This window comes from Macrobrachium rosenbergii, chromosome 10 (genome assembly GCF_040412425.1).
Source record: "Macrobrachium rosenbergii isolate ZJJX-2024 chromosome 10, ASM4041242v1, whole genome shotgun sequence".
Lineage (NCBI taxonomy): Eukaryota > Metazoa > Arthropoda > Malacostraca > Decapoda > Palaemonidae > Macrobrachium > Macrobrachium rosenbergii.
Genome location: NC_089750.1, coordinates 64,567,010 through 64,589,951, shown reverse-complemented (window position 1 = coordinate 64,589,951; position 22,942 = coordinate 64,567,010). Strand labels below are relative to the sequence as shown.

At 36.2% G+C, this 22,942-nt stretch overlaps 2 protein-coding genes across 3 annotated transcripts; one reads left to right on the top strand and one right to left on the bottom strand.

Annotated features, from left to right (window-relative positions):
- Positions 1-44: 44 nt before the first annotated feature.
- LOC136842722 (nicolin-1-like) lies at positions 45-22,942 on the bottom strand. Of its 2 annotated transcripts, XM_067110444.1 has the most exons (6): positions 22,614-22,942; positions 19,789-19,924; positions 18,274-18,528; positions 17,610-17,765; positions 14,286-14,372; positions 45-829 (listed from the first exon to the last, which is right to left on the bottom strand). In XM_067110444.1, exons 2-6 carry the CDS (start codon positions 19,909-19,911, stop codon positions 779-781), a joined length of 672 nt encoding a protein of 223 aa, XP_066966545.1. In that variant the 5' UTR covers positions 19,912-19,924; positions 22,614-22,942; the 3' UTR covers positions 45-778. The 2 variants fall into 2 exon arrangements, with proteins under 2 accessions (XP_066966545.1, XP_066966544.1); XM_067110443.1 differs by lacking the exon at positions 22,614-22,942 and having other exon boundaries at positions 19,789-20,299.
- Positions 9,298-15,136, top strand: LOC136842724 (uncharacterized). The gene is made up of 5 exons (XM_067110445.1): positions 9,298-9,455; positions 9,957-10,070; positions 11,594-11,896; positions 12,254-12,368; positions 13,584-15,136. The coding sequence occupies exons 2-5, from the start codon at positions 9,957-9,959 to the stop codon at positions 13,622-13,624; spliced, it is 573 nt and encodes a 190-aa protein (XP_066966546.1). The 5' UTR covers positions 9,298-9,455; the 3' UTR covers positions 13,625-15,136.

Sequence of the window (22,942 nt, the reverse complement as noted above, 5' to 3'; positions counted from 1 at the left end):
TACTCTGTGAGGTAAAAGTCGACGAAAAAGGCAAGCCAGGATAGGTCACACTGAGAAATCAGTAGCAGTTTATATATAGGCCGCCGGTATCGTGTTTCACGCGTTAGTCTCGGCATACATGACATCAACGCTGATCCTATGCGGAGTCCATAGAAGTGGTATCACAGGACCAAGTTTTCTAGCATTTCTTAGCCTCTTGGCTCCAAAACTTTACACCAGGTAGACAATATTTCTTTGAAGTTGTCCAGTATTGAAGCCACGCAAGTTCCTTGAAGTGGTATCAGATAAGAAAACGTGACTGAACTTTTTGAAACTTTTTTAAAGGGAATACGAGGAAAGATATCTAAGTCTACCAGAAAAGATGAAAATGAGACAACACTCGATGATTAGGGTATAAAATTTCTTTAATATTAGAGTAAAATACAAATTAATAAATGTAAAACTAAATGCTACAATAAAAAAAGAAGAAAAGAAAAAATCTGGTTATGCATCAAAGCTCAGAAGCATTTAAAAATTTAACCATTCCTCTTCGGCTCATTGAATTCCATCCATAACATTTCAGGATATTTGTAGACAGAGCGAAATGCGTAACCTCCGTCCATTTTCAAGACTGAATGAGACAAGATTAAGCTAACCATAAAGCAGCTAGCAAAGCTAAACAGAGATTAATAACAGAAAAAGGTGATCAATTTTATGGTGGCGCCATCTCTTGAGATTTCCATCTGTAGAGTGTCGGCCACCGAAGGATTATCGAAATCAGACGATGCTTGTAAAGTCATTAAGTGTACTGCAGAGCAACGAGGTCATATCCGCCGCCTGCTAGTCCACCCTGTTGAAGAAGAAGAAGAACATGGCAGTCAACACAACATGATGCTTAGTAGCTAAGAACAAGGACAACAGTATGGTAATAGATGCATCACTACCTTCATTATCTGAAGAAACATAAGAAGAATATAACTATAAGCACAACGTAACGTTATTAGCTGAAGAAATGTGAGAGTAAGTGGATAGGCATAACATCATTTATATCAGCTCATTGAAAATAAGAATAATCTTTATTCGCTAAGAATATGATAATGAACACATGGTGTCTATTAGTTGTAGAAAAAATAAAGAGTTGGGTAATGAACGCAACGTTCATTAGCTGAAAGAAAGTACTTCGATAATGAAGATAAATTTATGTTTATTAGCGGAAGAAAAACAAGATATGATAATGAACATGACGTAATATCTGTGCATAGCATATTACGATTACTTTATCATTCAAAACGTGGAAGTCTTTTGTAAGGAACAAGGCTAAAGATTTAATATTGGATTGCTAAGGAAACCTGCTGAAAATACACTACCAGAAAAAAATCAATCAATCAATAACCAGAATGATGTGAAATGGAGTAAGACTGTTGAAAATTAATGGACAAAAAAAAAACTTAATCATAAGTTAACGCTTAAATGCATGTCATATGAGAAATTTTAATGATCAAAGTGGATTTTAGTACAAGAGAAAACACAAACAATCAAATACACAGAAAAAAAAATATAAATTCACGTATATAGTAGGTTACTCAACAACTGCCATTTGCCATGAATGTGGAGAATAAATAAATTTAAACGTACAAACGCACTTGTAAGCATACACAGGCCTGTGTTGACCTTGCGGTAATTTGGTCATCCTGTGAGGCGTCAATGATGGTTGACAGTGCACACCGAATATTCGTCATTGGTATTAGATCCGAAAGATATATATATTATATATATATATATATATATATATATAGAAATCATCAACACACAATCACGTGTGGAACAGAAATAAATTTCTGACTCACTTCGGGATCGAACCCAGGTCTCTCAGGTGGAAAGCAAGGGCGTTATCCACTGGGCCATACAAGTCTAAAAGAAGTTGGAACCTGAGAGCAACTGCACCCAAGGAATTACCTGGGCAAGCTAACTGCTTGCATACCAGCGAGTTTTCCCCAACTTCCCGACTCAGCAATGACCCAATAGACAACATTTCATTCGAATTATCCCTTCTGAGTGAATAAGATAGAAATCATCAACACACAATCACGTGTGGAACAGAAATAAATTTCTGACTCACGTCGGGATCGAACCCAGGTCTCTCAGGTGGAAAGCAAGGGCGTTACCCACTGGGCCATACAAGTCTAAAAGAAGTTGGAACCTGAGAGCAACTGCACCCAAGGAATTACCTGGGCAAGCTTACTGCTTGCATACCAGCAAGTTTTCCCCAACTTCCCGACTCAGCAATGACCCAATAGACAACATTTCATTCGAATTATCCCTTCTGAGTGAATAAGATAGAAATCATCAACACACAATCACGTGTGGAACAGAAATAAATTTCTGACTCACTTCGGGATCGAACCCAGGTCTCTCAGGTGGAAAGCAAGGGCGTTATCCACTGGGCCATACAAGTCTAAAAGAAGTTGGAACCTGAGAGCAACTGCACCCAAGGAATTACCTGGGCAAGCTTACTGCTTGCATACCAGCGAGTTTTCCCCAACTTCCCGACTCAGCAATGACCCAATAGACAACATTTCATTCGAATTATCCCTTCTGAGTGAATAAGATAGAAATCATCAACACACAATCACGTGTGGAACAGAAATAAATTTCTGACTCACCGGGATCGAACCCAGGTCTCTCAGGTGGAAAGCAAGGGCGTTATCACTGGGCCATACAAGTCTAAAAAGTTGGAACCTGAGCAACTGCAAAAGGAATTACCTGGGCAAGCTAACTGCTTGCATACCAGCGAGTTTTCCCCAACTTCCCGACTCAGCAATGACCCAACAGACAACATTTCATTCGAATTATCTTTTCTGAGTGAATAAGATAGAAATCATCAACACACAATCACGTGTGGAACGAAATAAATTTCTGACTCGGATCGAACCCAGGTCTCTCAGGTGGAAAGCAAGGGCGTTATCCACTGGGCCATACAAGTCTAAAAAAGTTGGAACCTGAGAGCAACTGCACAAGGAATTACCTGGGCAAGCTAACTGCTTGCATACCAGCGAGTTTTCCCCAACTTCCCGACTCAGCAATGACCCAATAGACAACATTTCATTCGAATTATCCCTTCTGAGTGAATAAGATAGAAATCATCAACACACAATCACGTGTGGAACAGAAATAAATTTCTGACTCACTTCGGGATCGAACCAGGTCTCAGGTGGAAAGCAAGGGCGTTATCCACTGGGCCATACAAGTCTAAAAAGTTGGAACCTGAGAGCAACTGCACCCAAAGGAATTACCTGGGCAAGCTAACTGCTTGCATACCAGCCAGTTTTCCCCAACTTCCTGGGTTCGATCCCGAAGTGAGTCAGAAATTTATTTCGTTCCACACGTGATTGTGTGTTGATGATTTCTATCTTATTCACTCAGAAGGGATAATTCGAATGAAATGTTGTCTATTGGGTCATTGCTGAGTCGGGAAGTTGGGGAAAACTGCTGGTATGCAAGCAGTTAGCTTGCCCAGGTAATTCCTGGGTGCAGTTGCTCAGGTTCCAACTTCTTTTAGACTTGTATGGCCCAGTGGATAACGCCCTTGCTTTCCACCTGAGAGACCTGGGTTCGATCCCGAAGTGAGTCAGAAATTTATTTCTGTTCCACACGTGATTGTGTGTTGATGATTTCTATCTTATTCACTCAGAAGGGATAATTCGAATGAAATGTTGTCTATTGGGTCATTGCTGAGTCGGGAAGTTGGGGAAAACTTCGCTGGTATGCAAGCAGTTAGCTTGCCCAGGTAATTCCTTTGGGGTGCAGTTGCTCAGGTTCCAACTTCTTTTAGACTTGTATGGCCCAGTGGATAACGCCCTTGCTTTCCACCTGAGAGACCTGGGTTCGATCCCCAAGTGAGTCAGAAATTTATTTCTGTTCCACACGTGATTGTGTGTTGATGATTTCTATCTTATTCACTCAGAAGGGATAATTGAATGAAATGTTGTCTATTGGGTCATTGCTGAGTCGGGAAGTTGGGGAAAACTGCTGGTATGCAAGCAGTTAGCTTGCCCAGGTAATTCCTGGGTGCAGTTGCTCTCAGGTTCCAACTTCTTTTAGACTTGTATGGCCCAGTGATAACGCCCTTGCTTTCCACCTGAGAGACCTGGGTTGATCCTGAAGTGAGTCAGAAATTTATATATATATATATATATATATATATATATATATATATATATATATATATATATATATATATATATATATATATATTATACATAAATGTATATATTTACATATAAATTATATACAGATCTGAAATTATACATATATAATATATATATATATATATATATATATATATATATATATATATATATATATATATATATATATATATATATATATGTGTGTGTGTGTGTGTGTGTGTGTGTGTGTGTGTGTGTGTGTATCACACATGTGACTTTTTATATTCACAAATATTAAGCCCCAAGCATTATTTAATATCCAATTCACTATACCTTGAGGTAAAGAGAAAGCTTAGGTAGTCTGTATAACTCGGAGAGCGCCTCACACGATCAAGAGGATAATTTTCCCTCATTTTTTTTTTTTCTTTCTTATTTTTCAACGTAGGGGGGTAGTGCCTTTAGTGCACCCCATGCGGTGCACTGTTGGTATTACTTATGGTTCTTTGCAGCTGCAACCCCTTTTATTCCTATTACTATACCTCCGTTTATATTCTCTTTCTTCCATCTTACTTTCCACCTTCTCCTAACAATTGATTTATAGTGCAACTCTGAGGTTTTCCTCATGTTACACCTTTCAAAGCTTTTTGTTATCAGTTTCCACTATAGCCCTGACTGACCTCATATGTGTGTTTATGTGTGTAATTTATTTATTTATTTATAAGGAGAAATACTAGGAGAAAGTGTAAGAAAGAACAAGAAGGCGAGCGCATCTTGGCTCAAATTGATCTTCACGTGAATCATCTTCGTGTAGCTATCCTTTTATTTTCTTCTTAGGAATCGTTTTCGTCGTAAACTTCCCGTAACACAGCAGTCATTTTACGCCACGACTCACTTCTAATGTGGCAGAAGGTGGGGGATCTCCTTTTAACAACACTAGTGATACAATAACGCAGTTCCCTTTCTACTGGGAGGCCGGTTGGTTTGTTTACATGAAGCTGGCCTGTGCCAACATGCGTCCTTGCACCGTCATTCCTATTTTTTTCTCATTATGGGGTTTGAATATATGGCAGTGCTCGAAATATCAGTTTTTACAGCAATCTTTGTTGGTGACGTCATGCAGCGTAATGAGTATTTGCCTGGAATGCATTTTCAGAAAGATGAGAAAGGAAAACAGAAGTTAGGGAAAAATTATCCTCTTGTTCGTTTGAAGCGCTCTTGTATTTATAATGGAGGCATTATTTGTAAGATTTCACGTGTTAAGATTATACGTAAAGAAACAAAAACATCAGAGGTCTGCACGTACATAGCCGGGGCGTTTGGCGGCTGATATGCGAAGTTAGTCGATACGCGATCCGTTAACTGGTCAAAAGGTCTTCGATGAAGGAACCTTTGTCGGCCTCGGGAAAACACCTCTCAGGGGGTCCAGCCGTCTGCTGCCGTCGCCACGAAGTCGCGGACGCAGATGTGTTTATGCGTCTAATGTGTGAAGAATCGAACGATACATAACGAATCAAATTACACATGAAACCTGATGAGACAGACTATAGAGAGTGAAACAAGAGAAAAGGATATTAAAATTTGGCAACCATTTGCACTCAGAGAACTGAATTAAATATGGAATTTAGGCCAAAGGCCAAGCACTGGGACGTATGAGGTCATTCAGCGCTGAGACGGAAATTGACAGTGAAAGGTTTGAAAGGTGTAACAGGAGGAAAACCTCGCAGTTTCACTATGAATCAATTGATAGGAGAGGGTGGAAAGTATGATGGAAGAAAGAGAATATGAAAGGAGCTACAGTAAAAGGAACTAAAGGGGTTGCAGCTAGGGGTCGAAGGCACGCTGCAAAGAACCTTAGGTAGTGCCTGCAGTGCACCGCATGATGTGCACTTACGGAAATACCCCCCTACGGTGGCACTCTCAGAATGATCCCGTATAAGGGGAGTTTGAGGAAGACTAGGACAATTCTAATAAATGTATGAAAGGGAAAACAATTTATTTCAACACCGAACAAACTAAACTGTTTTTTAAGATAGCTGACATCTGAGCACGATAAAGTGAGTGCAAGATAACACACATCAAGCAACTTGTCACTACTTAATGTGAAAATCCACAGTATAACAGATATAGCTTTTCCAAGAATAAATCCCTACAATATATATATATATATATATATATATATATATATATATATATATATATATATATATATATATATATATAAATATAGGCTACCTCAGCTTTAAAGGGAGCTAGTTGGCAGAACTTTCTCTTGCCGAAAAAAGTGCCGTTTGAATCGTGTACAATACTTTCGATGTGGGTTTTTTTCCCTACCTAGCAATTTACATAGTGATTTTCAAAATAATAGAGACACTGACTTAGATTATGAATATTATGTAAGGTAGAGCGTTGAGTATTTCAATATTAAAAAAACAATTTAACAATATCCGTGGAGAACTCGAGAGGAATTTATTCCAGGCCAGTTTTTCAGTCGTTACCAGAGGCTGAAAATTTTCAAAAGAAAAGCCATTGATATTCAGTTCTTAAGATATCAGTGTGTTAATACTACAAATTCTTCCTTAACACTGGAAAAGCGTAATGTAAATACTGAAGAATTGGACAGTTCAAAAGACCCAGACTTTCATCTGAGTTTGACATATCTCAGAGCTCTTGAATTCAGCGGATTTAAACTCATGGATCTCTCATTGCTGTGGCCGTTGGCATAGAGAGAGCGACCCGTAATTGCTATTTATGGCTTTATTACCTCTTTCAGCAATATATAATCGTATTTAGAGTATATATTTATTTTTATTTCGCAACACCTCCGTGTTTTAACTTTAAGCTATTTTTGAAGAAGGCTGTAAAGTAAATGCTAATTCAAAAATCGTTTTCAAACATTCCAGTGAGTGACAGGTGGAAACAATTGACTACACGAACGACACCGAACGAACTTATCCCTACAACATCGATGTATGGTTGAGTTATACTACATGGCGTCGCACGGCTATGGTCATCGATGTGTGAAAGTCTTTGGATGTGGTACTCACATCATGAAGAGGTAAGTAAGTACGTGTATTAGATATGATATGGAAGTATCTATCATTTATAACTACCAGGGTAAGTGGTTTAACCTGGTTTATTCACAATTACTTCTTACGGATACGTCATAAAATTGCTTTAGTTTCATAATAACCATGTTTAACTCCACAATACATTTATTGCTGTGTCAGAATTGGAGCACCATGTAATTGTAAATTGGTCGTAATATATACCTTTACCAATGTTATATATATATATATATATATATATATATATATATATATATATATATATATATATATATATATATATATATATATATATATATATATATATATATATACATATATATATATATATATATATATATATATATATATATATATATATATATATATGAACTGATTTATATAGAAATTCATGTTTTAGACGTAACAGAAACTCTGCTAGTTATCTGAACGTCTTTGAGATCAGAGAGTAACGAACAAACACTGCTGATTGGTCGAACTCCATACGGTCGTTGGGGTTTGGCGTGGGCAATGCAAATGAGTGCCATACATCGAACTTCGAAGACACTCATTGGTTCCTTTCGATTATAAGAGACCAATCAGCTGAGGTCCATGACCTAAGCAAGTTCAATTTGAAAAGTTAAAGATTAGTAATGGTTTAGCGGTCGACGAGTTGGGGCGCATCCTAACACAGTGATCGGCGTGTCACCTCAAAGTACCTTCCGACTGTAATTGCTTAATTACAGTAAGTGGAGTAATATTAGCAACAGGGCCCTGTATAACTATTAAGGAAAATAAACGTGTGTTAATTGTATCTTACGCGTTTCATTTGTAGTGGTAGAACCTTTATATGACTGAGAATCAGGTCATATATATATATATATATATATATATATATATATATATATATATATATATATATATATATATTCACTATATACCTATATATATATATATATATATATATATATATATATATATATATATATATATATATATATATATATATATATACCTTTTGACATACCCAGAAATCTAACTTGAGACTTCATACAGGTAAGGAAATATGCTAACCACTGGGCCAGGAATACTCATATATAAGTACTGTATATGTGTATATATATATATGTATAATATAAATATACATAATATATATATATATATATATATATATATATATATATATATATATATATATATATATATATATATATATATGAGTGTTCCTGGCCCAGTGGTTAGCATATTTCCTTACCTGTATGAAGTCTCAAGTTAGATTTCTGGGTATGTCAAAAGACTTCAGGCACACTCTGTTTATTCCCATTGTACCTTTGGTGATGTGAGCTGTGAATTCTGTGTCAGGTGGTTATTCAAGTGCAGTGGCTCACTACCAGAATGAAAAAGGGCTTGGGACTCGCAACGTCATCCCTTAAGACTTTCCGAGAACTGGAAGGCTAACGACTGACACTTATGAAGCCACTGTTTCCAAGAGGGGATACACACACACACACACACACACACACATATATATATATATATATATATATATATATATATATATATATATATATATATATATATATATATATATATATAAATTTTAAGCCACAATATCGTTTAATATCGAATTCACTATATTCCTGGGAATAACGTGCACCGAAAGGGAAATATAAGTGATGTGCATTTATTAGTTTAAATTCTGTATGGGTGTAAGCTATTCTCAAAGTATAGTGAATTCGGTATTAAACAATATTTTTGGGTTAAAATTTGTGCATAGCTGTGTATGTGACAAAATTTCACACGCACACACACATACAGATATATATATATATATATATATATATATATATATATATATATATATATATATATATATATATATATATATATATGCAACGTGTTAGTTTTGGCATTGTATGCACGACTGCAAGTAATGACAGTAAACACAAAGAAGCGCAAGAACTAAATTAGTAGACCAGATGTTAGCCATGAGAGAAGAAAATGTTCACACCTCGCGAAATCCTCATCTGCTGACGATTCCGCATGCGCTTCGTCAGCAGCCGAGAGGCCCGGAGAGAGAGAGAGAGAGAGAGAGCAGCATATGAGGTCAAGAGAGTCGAGAAAATAGCGACTGTTTGTGCTGAAGTCAGGAACATGAATCTCCCAGGATGGAATCATCAGTTTCGCAGCCTCACTCACACTTCGTAAGGAAGAAGAAGCGGCTAGAGGAACAAGTGGGACTGCTTCTGAGCGTCGAGTGAAAGTAAGTTAGTTTAGTTTTATTTAAGTTGTTTTTTGGCAATATGTAATTTCGTGACATAGACGAGAGACGGTTTTACCACCTCTTTCAGCAGTATGTATTGTGATCAGGGAGAATGAATTTATAGAGTGGCATTTTTGTTTTTGTATTAGGGCCAATTTTGATGAAGGTTACGACAGTAATTGCTTATTTAGAATTACGTAATTAGAAGAAGAACTGATTATCTCACTTAATTGTATATAAAAAAAATTGTAGGTGAAACATGGACGGACGAATTTAAAGTTTGAACACCTGTTTTCAACGCTATCTTATTTTCTTGCAATGGTAGATATACAGATCCAGTCCCATGAATTCAGTGAATTTTTATAATGTGACTTTCATCGTAAATAAGTTTTATTTTCGGTCATTTTCGGCTTCTCTGTACGACCCTCACCCCTTCTTCACTCCCCTCAGTTACTCGAGTCTTCCGTGCTAATTTTAGGGGACTTTTTTCATTTCTTTCAGATGGTTGACAGAGAAGTTCATCTGAAGCAAAGCGAACTGTTAGTTCTCAGGACGCAGCAGACGGCAATAGAGAAGTTGCTGAAGATGTACAGAAGTTCCCTGTTGTCACTGAAGGTATTTATTTCATTTGCATTTATTTTTTCATTTTACTACTCGTCTCACCGCTTTTCTCTCTCTCTCTCTCTCTCTCTCTCTCTCTCTCTCTCTCTCTCTCTCTCTCTATTTATATATATATATATATATATATATATATATATATATGTGTGTGTGTGTGTGTGTGTGTGTGTGTGTGTGTGTGTGTGTTGGTGTTTTCATACTTGCGACAGACCGTTGAAGTTTTGTGGGATTAGCGGTGTATCACAGTGTCATTTGCCCAAGGAATACGTGTATCAGTTATGAAGTTTTATGCTTTTGGCCATCTCTGAACTGAAAAAGTACTTGATACTCGTATTTTTATGCTTTGAAAACTTTTAGGTGAACGCTTTTTTATATGCATATTTCTCTTGCTCCCACTTTGTTCTAAGAGTTTTTTTTCGCCCTGATTTAAGTATTCATACGACTTAATTGTTCATTGTACCAGTAAACAAGTCTTCAATATCACGATTAAGAAGAAGTATCGATTTGGTGTTTTTAGCGAAACAATATTCAAAGCAAACCGGTCAACTCAGGCTGAGAAAGATATCATTCTAAAATGGCGTCTTTTCGGCCGATTTGCTTAGTAGTAATAACAGTAGTGGGATGGGACTTTGCAACGGCTCTCTGTATCGTTCTAATCTTCTTGTGCGTGAGTTGGTGCTCATATTTTCAGTTTTTCTACTGTCTCAAAGTTATTTTTCCTCATTTTCCACTTTAAGTTAGCTTTTTCACCTACTTATATAAAGATAGATATTAGCTGTGACATGATCTTTTTGTCTTCATTTTATTATATACTGTAAGCTGCCCATCGTTAAATTCCAGCACATTTAAAATGAAATGGGATAAGCTTCCCCTTTTAAGATTTGGTATTTTTAGAGATACATACTGCTTAGGTTATTTTCCTCTTTTCCTTTTTCCGGTTATATTGTGTCTGATTCAAATAACCTATCTTTTATCTAAGCTACTGCTCTTTCCCTTTTCTTATTATATGTAAATCTGGCTTATCATTGATTCATTTTTGCGACCTACCTATAGTATATAGGTTTTGGTATGCTCCGGGCATAACCATTTTTTTTATGCTCGTGATATATACGTAATTTTAATTTTTTTTTTCTTGGCAGAAAGCTAATTCCTTGATTTTTTGTTTAAGGTATATTACTTCCGTGTCATACCTAACTTATAAGATTTAATTACCATAACGGTCTACTTTAGACGAGTATATTAAGTTTGAATTTATTGAGGAAGTGTAGTTAGAAGATAAATCCCTTTGATCCAGTTGATGACATTAATCATTATTTACCTCACTATCTAGTTTCTAAGGAATCTGCTACGGCTCCAGTTAGGTCAGTTTTCAGTGCAAAGATTTAATTACCGTAACAGACACGAAAAAGAAAACTGTATCCGCAAGACTTTCATATTTTACTCAATTATAGTTACTTTTATGGGTAAAATGACGCGCTTTTCGACCTGGCCATTTACAGTCTTCTTATTAATTTTCGTAGATAGAAGAAATGGAACTGCGCAGCAGGATTGAACAGCTGCCTGTAAGAACCAGAGTTTGGTCACAGGAAGGTGAAAGGACTGATGAGGCCTGCGCTACGCTACGGGACAACAGAAGACGGGGAGAAAAAGAAGAAAAAGAGGAAGCAAAAGAAGAAGACGGAGAAGCAGAAGAAACAGTTATTCATCCCGTGACGGGAGGGTCACTAGACTCACTACTAGATGAATTTTGCAGCGATCATTCAAAGGACGACTGTGTCACGATTTTAACGGACAGCACTCTAAAATATCAGGAACTCTGTCGGTTAGTTATATATATATATATATATATATATATATATATATATATATATATATATATATATATATATATATATATATATTTACCTATCCCTTGAGGGAGTGTGTTCACTCTTTCCATATCGCGACAGGAAATGTATAGAAGTATTGTCAGTTCGTGCATGCATGTCACAAAATGTTTGAAAACCTTGGAAGTTTATCCCTTAATCTAGTCAGGGAATGCAAGAGAACAGCTTATAGTTTCAAGGAATATTTGAAAGCATTGGCAGTTTTGCAGGCGAGTCAGGAAACGTTTGAAAACATTAGAATTTTATAATGAAATGCTTCCAAAAGAAGAGGTAATTCTTTGCTTATCACATCAGGAAATGGACGAAGACGTTCGACACTTCGACCCAGGAGAGCTTGTAATAACCTTAGAGGAGCAGCTGCAGATCAACAGTACTCCGCTGGATCTGCAAATTCACGAGTTCACGCAACGTGAGTGACGCTTCTCCGAATGATAACTAAGACTGCTTATGCTTATTGGGTCACTTTGCTTTCTGCTCTTGCACGTAAAATCGCATGAAATGGTTCAGAGGTCGGCTCTTGAAGATTTTAGTCGTTCATGGTGTGCCTAGTTATAAAGAAGTTGTGATGTGTTTTTAAAAAATGAAAATTACAAGGTCAAAGACATTCTGGATCCCGTAGGGGGTTAGTGCCGTCAGTGCACCTCATGCGGTGCAGTGTAGGCATTACTTAAGGTTCTGTGCATCGTGCCTTCGGCCCCTAGCTACAACCCCTGTTGTTCCTTTTACTGTGCCTCCTTTCATATTCCCTTTCTACCTTCTTACTTTCCACCTTCTCCTAACAATTTTTTAATAGTGCAACTGCAGGTTTTCCTCCTGTTACGTCTTTTAACGTTTCTGTCAGTTTCCGTTTCAGTGCTGAATGACTTCATTGGTCCCAGTGCTTGGCCTTTGTCATAAATTTTATATTCAATTCAGTTCAATTCAGGACATTCTGGAATGGATCTACTAGAGGGTCACCGTTATAAGCTGAAAATAAAACTTCTGTTGTCATCACGGTGACTAGCGATAATGGCTTTCCATGTACTTGACCACGAATTAAGCTCAGTGCTACTAGGTTCACAGGTTAAAGTTTGTGTGCAAGTATGAGAGTGCTCTCGCATTTTTTCTGCTTTGTTAGTTGCATGAGTTAATAACGGCCACTGCTCAGTTTATTTAATCCCAACATCAGTTATGGCGTCACCAACTCTTGCGATGTGTTTTCCCCCAAACTTTGAAGCTATATGTCATCATATTCAAGATTCGTGGAATTAGAATACTAGCTAGCTATAATATCTTCAAAACTTCTGGAAGTTATCATATACTTAGACACAAAAACCTCGCTCAATGCAACATTAATCCATGAAATAATGCATTAGTTATTTTTCTGTATTTTTCAAGTAAGATTTTTAAAATGAATGTGATCCTAACTCAACCTAGGATTTAGGGCAAAAGTCCTATGTTCCATTTTCCTACCAAGCCTCTAAAACATGAAGTTATTTCGTCTAGTGAAAGACATTGGTGATTTCGTTTTGCAGAGGCCGATGTTTCTCGGTACGTAATGCCATTACTTAGCTCAGGCATGGGGGAAATGAAAATGTATTTAAATCATATGCATACTGGCAGGTCTCCCATTTTGCAATTGCAGAGCTGACAGGAGAGTGGTCACAAGAGGAAGACGATGAATAAGCAGTCGAATCATCTGATGAGCAGCTGGGTAGGAGGAGATTACCAAGAAATGAAGGCGTTATATTGCTGAACGAAATGGAGAAGGGAGGCGACACGACTAAAAATCATTGGTTTTGTAAAGGTTCTAAAGTGTCTTTGTGCCTTGAAAGATATGAAGTATACCTTTGTGTCGTGAAGGATCTAAAGTGTGTCTTCGTGTGGTAATATTTGTGAAATAATGTATTCATGTTGCGTCGTGAAGGTCTGGAATATACCTTTGCATCATGAAGAATCTGAAATGTTTTATCAGTTGATGAAGTATCTGAAATGTCGTCAGTTGTTGATGGATCTGAAATATGTCCACATTATGAAGGATCTGAAATATGTCCAAATTATGAAGGATCTGAAATATGTCCATATCATGCAGGGTCTGAAATATGTCCATATCATGAAGGATCTGAAATATGTCCATATTATGAGGGATCTGAAATATATCCACATTATTAAGGAAATGAAATGTGTCTTCGTGTCATGAAGAATCAGAGGTATGCTTTCTTGCCCTGTGTTGTCTGAAATATGTCTGTTTCGTGAAGGACCTAAAATGCCTTCTTGTAGCGAAAGATCTGAAACATGTCTCAGTGTTGTGAAGAATCTGGAATGTCTTCGTGTCCTTTTCCCTTACCTCTAAGGAGTCCTCGTCTGGAACTCGCATGGCCTTCCTGGTCTGCTGGATGAGGCGTTCCAGTGGCGTCTGCTGGCTCTTGTCGCCCTGGAAGTCATATACAGTATATGATTAATAAGGAAATAATTTGTTGGGATATTGCACTAACAATACACAAATGGTGCCCACTTCAAGTTGCCCTATTTTCATGACAAACGAGCACGTTGCCTTTGAGTGTTTTATTAATAATAAAATGGTTTAACATTCGTGTGAGCCAAGTCAAAAGGCCCATTAACTTGCAGTGCTTATTTCCATAGTATAGAATTTCCATGTAAAAAGGAAAGCAAAAAAAAAAAAAAAAGTAAATATGTGAAAATGAATCAGATCAGAGATATGTACTCTACTTGAAACAACTTTATGTAAAAATACGTAGATCAGTAATACTTGACGTTTAAAAGTAATATGGCAGCCTCTCTTGAATTTAATGAGCACCTTAGTCCAACGTCTCCCCTTACTTTGAATACTAGCTAGATGGGATAGGATAAACAACAAATAGGCTAGGTTTTGGAGAATGAATATAATTGGTTAAAACCTTGAATATAATTGGCTAAAACCTAAAGTATACAAGTATGTAGGAAGTTAGATTACTGGTATTCAGAAGAATATAATTGGTACTGCTAGCGTTACAATTTATTGGTTATCTGGAAAATAACAGATGCATGTATACTGTACAGAGCATATATTTAACGTATTTTCATGGTACCATTTTCTGTGCATATAATAAATAAACTTTTGATATATGTAACTGCTCTGTTATTAATGATATAAATATTATTGATATAAAAGTTATTGATATAAATTTGTTTATATAATTGCTGTCTGTTATTATTGACAACAAACCTCTTAGGTCTTCAGTCATTTACTATAAAAGTATAATGGGAAATATAATAATAATCATATTAAAAACAAATTTTCTTGCACATATTTCCTATATATATATATATATATATATATATATATATATATATATATATATATATATATATATATATATATATACATAAATATATATATATATATATATATATATATATATATATATATATAATATATATATATATATATATATATATATATATATATATATATATATTGCATGTGTGTAAAAGTGACACACACACACACACAGTTGATAAAAAAATGCACTTCTGAATTATTAAGATTAAATAAAATCATTATAAACTGACACTCCATGGATTTTAAAGGATATCAACGAGTGAATTAATTGTCCCCTTCAAGTGTGCCGTTAACTTTCGTGAAAATAGCCAAGCAGCTATTTCGCACCAATTAAGTTCCGATTCTCAGTAACATTCACATTGGCGTCAACGATAAAGCTAACGTTGTACCACAGTCTTAGTTACGATCTTGCCGTCGTGGTGTTAACAGCTGAACGTTGCTTTGAGGTGGGGGAGGTTGGGGAGTGATCATGACAAAAACCGGTTTGTGATACTTAGTGCAACCTGGGGTTCTCACGGCGGCTGTCAAGTGGTGCTGTATAGCGAGACTTCTGTTTTGCTCCCGAGTTTATTGCGATGTATTAGTAATTTCTCTGATTTGTAATGTTAAAGCTTAATAATTTATATACAGCTTCGACGTCTTGATTATATTAATTGTATTACCATATTATACCGAATCTGTTCATTGCTAACTTAGCCAACATTAATTTGATTGGAGGTGATTAGCTACACGTTAAGTTTGTGATTTCAGTTACTAAATTGTTTTGATTGCATTATTTGTTGTAGAATTCGTTTGAAGTTATAACCTTGCTAGGCTATATTCACAGTTAGTTCAGTGGGGATATGGGCCAATGGTGTGAGTCATGGGTACCTAAACGTTTGAGTATGGTAGGTGGGTAACTCTAAAGAGGCCTCTGGTCGTATACCTAGTACAACGAGGACACGTGAACACATAAACCACAGGGAACTAAACCATGCTTAGAACAAGAACCCCAGGATAGGTGTCCATTTCATCTGTAAAGTAAGTACCAAAAGTTAAATTGTTTGTCAGTACACATTTAGACTTGGCTAGATTTTGTTTGGCTCCATTCTGAGCAAGATTCCATATTAACATATATATTAAATTTATATTATATAATATATATAATGTATTAATATATATGTATATAATGTATTAATATATATATATATATGTTTTTGCATAAATTTGTTTATGTATATTTTATATATATGTAGTTATATATGTAAAGTGCATATATATACATATACACGTGTGTATATATATGTAGTTGTGTATGTATACATATACAAACATACAGATATATATGTATATTATGTGTGTACATATAGATATGTATACTGTACATATACATATATATTCATAGTTATTTTATATGTATATATATATTTATATAATGAATGTATAATAATGTATGGCCAGCAGAAACTTCAACAATTGTAGTTAGAAATTTTTTTTTACCACCATGAGAGCCAAAAACAGAGAAACTGAAAATCCATGCACAATAGGAAATCATTCATTTAAGAGTAACAAGCACAAGAATGAGCTTAAAATTTAGTGTGAAAGCAAAATGGCAAGTAATGAAAAACGAAATTACCATTAAAAAACAAAATTGTCAAGCATACTAACACCAACGTTTAGGGTGAAAAAAATTAATAGTGTCAAGAAAAAACGACAAATGAACTTATGAAAAAATTACTTAATTCACGAAGACAGAAGGAAAAAGTGATTAAACATTAATCCTAACTTGTACAAAATTGCTGTATATATTTACAAAAGCAAAATGCTAAGATATCGAGTCGAGAACTCACAGTCACGACAGGTTGTATGTAAAGGACTGAATGAATCGATTTTTGATACCAGAGTAAACAAACAGAGAGGCGAGAAGTGTAGAATGGGGGAATGGTCTATTAGGCAACTGTTGTTGAGGGTTGGTGATAACTGTGTAATGAAAAGGGACCCGAAAACGGGTAATGACCGATTATCTGTTGCTTTAGATACGATTTTGAAATCTTTACAGAATATTGTTTACATTTTACTGTATGGTTGCGTATTGCAGATAATTCTTTCGAGGCTAGATAGATAGGTAGGCCTAATGGTGGTAATTACATGAAGAGTATGGTGTAATGTCTTTTTCATAGTCAAACTGAAAGACAGGTAGACACATAGGCCTATTTACCATTATCCTTCACAGTCTACAAAGTGTTAAAGATTGTCAGGAACTGGGGGAGGAATGGGTAGAGATAAACAAAGATAAAAGTGTATTTACCATAATTTTGTATAGTTTCGTATTCTTTAATGAGATCTTACCTGTCCATCCTGGTTAATGATGGGCACGCTGAAGGGAGGCAGGCGTGGCAGCTCCCTGTAGGCCGTGATCTCCTCAATAAAGAAGGTCCTCCAGACCGGGGAGGGCTGACGGAGGATCAGGCGAACTCCTATGACGTCCTGCCAGTCAACTCGGCTCTGTAAACAAGAAGTGAATGAATCAGTGTATGGCTTCATTTGAGCGCTGCTGCTGTCTCAGCAGGATTGAGTGGTTGTTTTGCCTCTTCCGATCGAACGGCCAATTTACTTAGACCTTTGGGGCGTGCGCCTAGTCAGGATCTATGGAGACCGGTATTGTCATGTTTTTGCAGTTAATACCCTTCTCCTGACGAAGACAAAGGCAATTATGTTTCAAAACAAGTCGCTCTTAAGGCGAAACCACGAATTAGGAATTAAATCGGTTATCATGAATTTGAACTGGGCCTACCACGCAATCAAGTCAAGACAAGGCTTGAATAAACAAAAACAAACAAAAAAAAATATGAGTTTGGGAGCTGAACAGATTGGAAGTGACGCCTTTAAGTAAAGCTAATCTGGAAGAGATGTAATTCACTTTCCATGCTATTTATATTCAAGATCTATTATTATTATTATTATTATTATTATTATTATTATTATTATTATTATTATTTGATTTCGCTCTTACCTCGAGACACGTGATCGAGACGAAGTCGTGACTGGCTGTCTCTGTGTGTGGGTGGGGCATCAGGACCTTGTTTCTCACACCCACGTGCCAAGAAGAGGGGTCCTTCCACGCCCATGCCGCTTCTCCTCCAGCGTCCCCTCCGAGTAAGCCGGCACCAACGACGCCTCCCAAGGGCAGAGTCGATGCTGCCGCGCATCGTAGGACATGGACGCCTACTGCCCATGTGTAGTAATTTCGGAAAGTTATTTCGCCGATCTTGAATGAAAATGAGAACAGGGATAAGTTGTCAAGGATCTTCATTTTGATGTTTTGGGTAGCTATTACCCTTAACCATATTATCATTTTCCATAGGAATAAACGTGCCTCGCTGTCGAACTTCTCAGTTCCAGAAGTCCTTCATTCCTTACACCGTAGGACTGTGGAACAGTTTCCCTGAGGATGTTGTGCAATTGGAGCTCCAAAAATTCAAGTGAAGATGCAACGCATTACTGTCTTAAAACAGTTTTCTTTGTATTTTAATAATTTACTTGCGTTTTTATGCTTATTAATTTAATGTTTTTTTTTTCTTTTTTAATGACTGACCACCGCTTTCTCTATTTCCTATTACCTTCTGTTACTTCTTTCAAGTGAACGCGGTAGTCTTTGGAAGCTTGAATTTGAAGTCAACGGCCCCTGTGCGCTTGTTCCATATGAATAAGTTCATCTTCTGTAGTTTGTAAGGAAGCCCTGTTTTTCGTACGTCATACGAAATTTCGTGGTTTAGTGGGGTCGTTAAAATCGTATTTTTTTTATAACAAGATAGGTTTATATAGGATAGTAACAGAACCCAAGAAAGTATGGAAGATACAATAGTATTGTGAAGGGATTAATTCCCTGTAAGGTGATAATGTTCCCGTCTTTGTTTTGTAATCACGATCAGTCCACTGTTGGCCATTCAACAGCTGTTTACGACAGTGTGAAAAGAGTTGTGACTTTTATTTATTTATAATTTGAATCACTTTTAGATACTTCTAATTTGTAATGACTTCAGGGATTCTGCTTTGACGGAATTTGGCGATTCTCAAGAAAATAAATATTGGTACTTTGAAATCCTGACCGTATTTGCTTAGTCATTTCATTTAGATACATAGCCTACTTGCAGAAGGCGGGTTGATCAATCGTCACGGGAGTTGAGGTTATCTTGTCAGAGGTCAGGTCATCAGTTTGATACATTGGGTCATCAGTTTGATATATTGGCATATTCTCAAATTCGTGGATTGGCCCACCCAGGAAAACACGGTTTAGTTCCACACAACTTAAACCAATTTCATTTGTGACACCAAAAAAAAACAGTTGCAGGATTGAAGGACTTTGAAAGCCCTTTAATAGGGGAAATTAGATAATAGCCTCATAATATTACAGGAGTAATAGACTGATAAAAACATACGCAAGTAAACAATAAGAACATGGGCATTATTAATCTCAAAACTAAATATATTTCAATCATAACATGAAGAAGATATAACTTTCTTTCACCTGCGTGGGTTGAGGAAACGTCAGAGTTATGACGTAACAGCCAGTGCGGGTGGAGAGAGCAGCCTCGTCGATGTGCACGGGCGTTGGTCCTGACTGGGTGAAGGCCACTGTCTCACGAGACATAATGATTGTTGGTCTACATAATGGAAAATAAATAAATAAATAAATTAGTAACATCGCGAGAAGTGAAAATGACAACTTGAAAAATTACGTAAGAATATTATTATTATTATTATTATTATTATTATTATTATTATTATTATTATTATTATTATTATTGTAGATAGTGATGAGAGTTTCCACCGGAGGAACATTTTTGTCAGAAAATTAATGGTGTAGAAAATAAAAATAAATCCAGTGAGAAACCTACATGTTTTATTTTTAAAATTTCTCAAAGATCTTATTTCACGTATTTCATTCACTCTCCCATGCCTCGATATAATTATCATCATCTTTAACCTCGTTTATTTTTGGAGGCACCCCTATCAGTCCTTATTAGATCCATCAGGTGGACCCCTGCCCCATTTGTTTGTCAGTTACCGTGTCTGATTTTCTTGAATGCCTCATTTTTCTTTGGTATGACTTTTTTTCATACGTTTGTCTTCATATTTTTTCCCCCAGAAAGTCTTAAGCTTTCAGGCCTGTTTTCTTGGGGCAAATATTGCTTCATCTTTGTTCGGCTTATTTATTGTAATTATTCTTTCAATGGTTCATTGCTGGTTTAGATATCTTGGATAAGTAGCTGTCATATGCTGCAACATCGTTATGTACGCCATATTTTATATTTTTGCTTTTATATGTGCCCAGTGCAGCTCAGTTAGGGTATGCTTGCCCTTACCACGCGGGATTTATTCATTGCTAGTTTGGCTTCCTTAACAATTGGTGAACCAGTTATAAAGGCAGCGACAGTCTTCTCTCATTATTACATCATTTTCAAATTTCTACAACTGTCCATTTTTAAGTAATTCCATATGAAAACTATAATTCTTTCTTGGTAATGACTATATTCACTATTTGAGCTATCATGGGAAGGCGTTCAGTAATTACTACACGTAGGTTTCACACTGGATTAATTATTTGCACACTTGCTGCGTTATTATTTTCATTGCTGTAAAACTAACGTTTTTTAAAGATTCTTCTTTTATTATATAAAAATGTTTTGTCGTCCCTGAGCTTCTTTCTTTGAATACCCATCCAACTTTTTTTTTATCCATTTTTAAATATGTTCTTGATTTCGGACATTTATGAGTATTGTATAAAACCACTCACAACAGACTCATGGACGGAAAATACTCAGTATTTTTCATGATTCATGGTAATTCGATATACCGAACAACGTAGCTTTCAGGACACTTGAATCCTCAGTTTCAATAACATAGCTATAGAAAAAAACTATCGACGGGAACGAAAGCAAATCACAATTTACTGCGGTTTTTCGTTCATGTTCAAGATTAACAGCTCAAATTGCCATATTTTATCTAGTTTGAAGACTAAAAGCTTTTGACGCCTCGCTGTTGACCAAGTTTTCGACGCAGACTTTCAGTTTTCGATTTGCCTATCAGTTGCAGACAGCAGGTAAATCTTTATGCATTTTAGTGCATCATCCACAAAGAATTTCCAGGCTAGGTCGTAAATCGTTAACACGTTTACTACTGTTTCAAATGCAGCACCAAGGCCCACTAGCCTTAATATTTACATTGCCATTATTTATGTATTCCAAGAGTCCGCTTATTATATAGCCCAGTCTTCTCTCTGCAGAGTGATGGTTTTTTATGAAGGCTACTAAATGTTGAGAAGCTGCTGAATTAATTTCAGTGTTGGTCAGCATCTAACCTTTTTTACTGTGTGAATTTATAGGTTCTTTGTGAATGGTCTTTACAATTTCTTAATTTTCATACTGCGTGTGTTTTATATATATATATATATATATATATATATATATATATATATATATATATATATATATATATATATATATATATATATATATATATATATATATATATATATATATATATATATATATATAAAACTGTAATAGTTATAATGCCCTCTTAACTTTCTCGAATTCTTCGCGCTTTTTTGGATACGCTTGTCAATGCAAAGCCTTAAGATCCAAGTGCAAGAAATATGAAGAAATTCTGATGCCCGGTAGCGGGAAACGAACCCGGGTCCACTAATCAGAACGAGGTACCATTGTCCACCTTGTTCGTTCCCGCTACCGGGCATCAGAATTTCTTCACATTTCTTGCACTTGGATCCTAAGGCTTTGTAGTAACAAGCATATCAAAAAAGCGCGAAGAGTTCGAGGAAGTTAAGAGGGCATTGTGGCTTTTATAATTACATATGTATCTGATAAAAAGTGACCAGTAGATTTACACACACACACACACACACACACACACACACACACACACACACACACACACACACACATATATATGGTATGGTATGCAAGCAGTTAGCTTGCCCAGGTAATTCCTTGGGTGCAGTTGCTCTCAGGTTCCAACTTCTTTTAGACTTGTATGGCCCAGTGGGTAACGCCCTTGCTTTCCACCTGAGAGACCTGGGTTCGATCCCGACGTGAGTCAGAAATTTATTTCTGTTCCACACGTGATTGTGTGTTGATGATTTCTATATATATATATATATATATATATATATATATATATATATATATATATATATGTGTGTGTGTGTGTGTGTGTGTGTGTGTGTGTGTGAAATAATGAATGAATGAATGACCGAGGGCGTTGCTCTTTCATATATTTCGGTCAATAAACGAATAAGATTTTACTCAGTTTAGAACACAAATGATGACTTACCTAGGGGACAAATATCCACGTAATCTTCAGTGAATAATGCTTATACTTTATCAGTTCAAGAGTCCAGAAAACCATGATCAAACGTCTAAACGGCAGATTCAGTGAAACTCAAATGTATTCATTTCACAAGCTTGACTGTATCACCCACAGTTATTGTTTTGCTTGGAGCAGTTAAGGTAAACCGTAGCAGTTGAACTGGAGATTTTCCACTCGTGGTATAACTATTTAATTCAGCTTTTGTATCTAAGTAAACGAACACTGATTGGTAATGAACGAGCAAAACATTTACGAAGGGAATTCGTCCGCTGAACTGCAAACACTTGCACCCA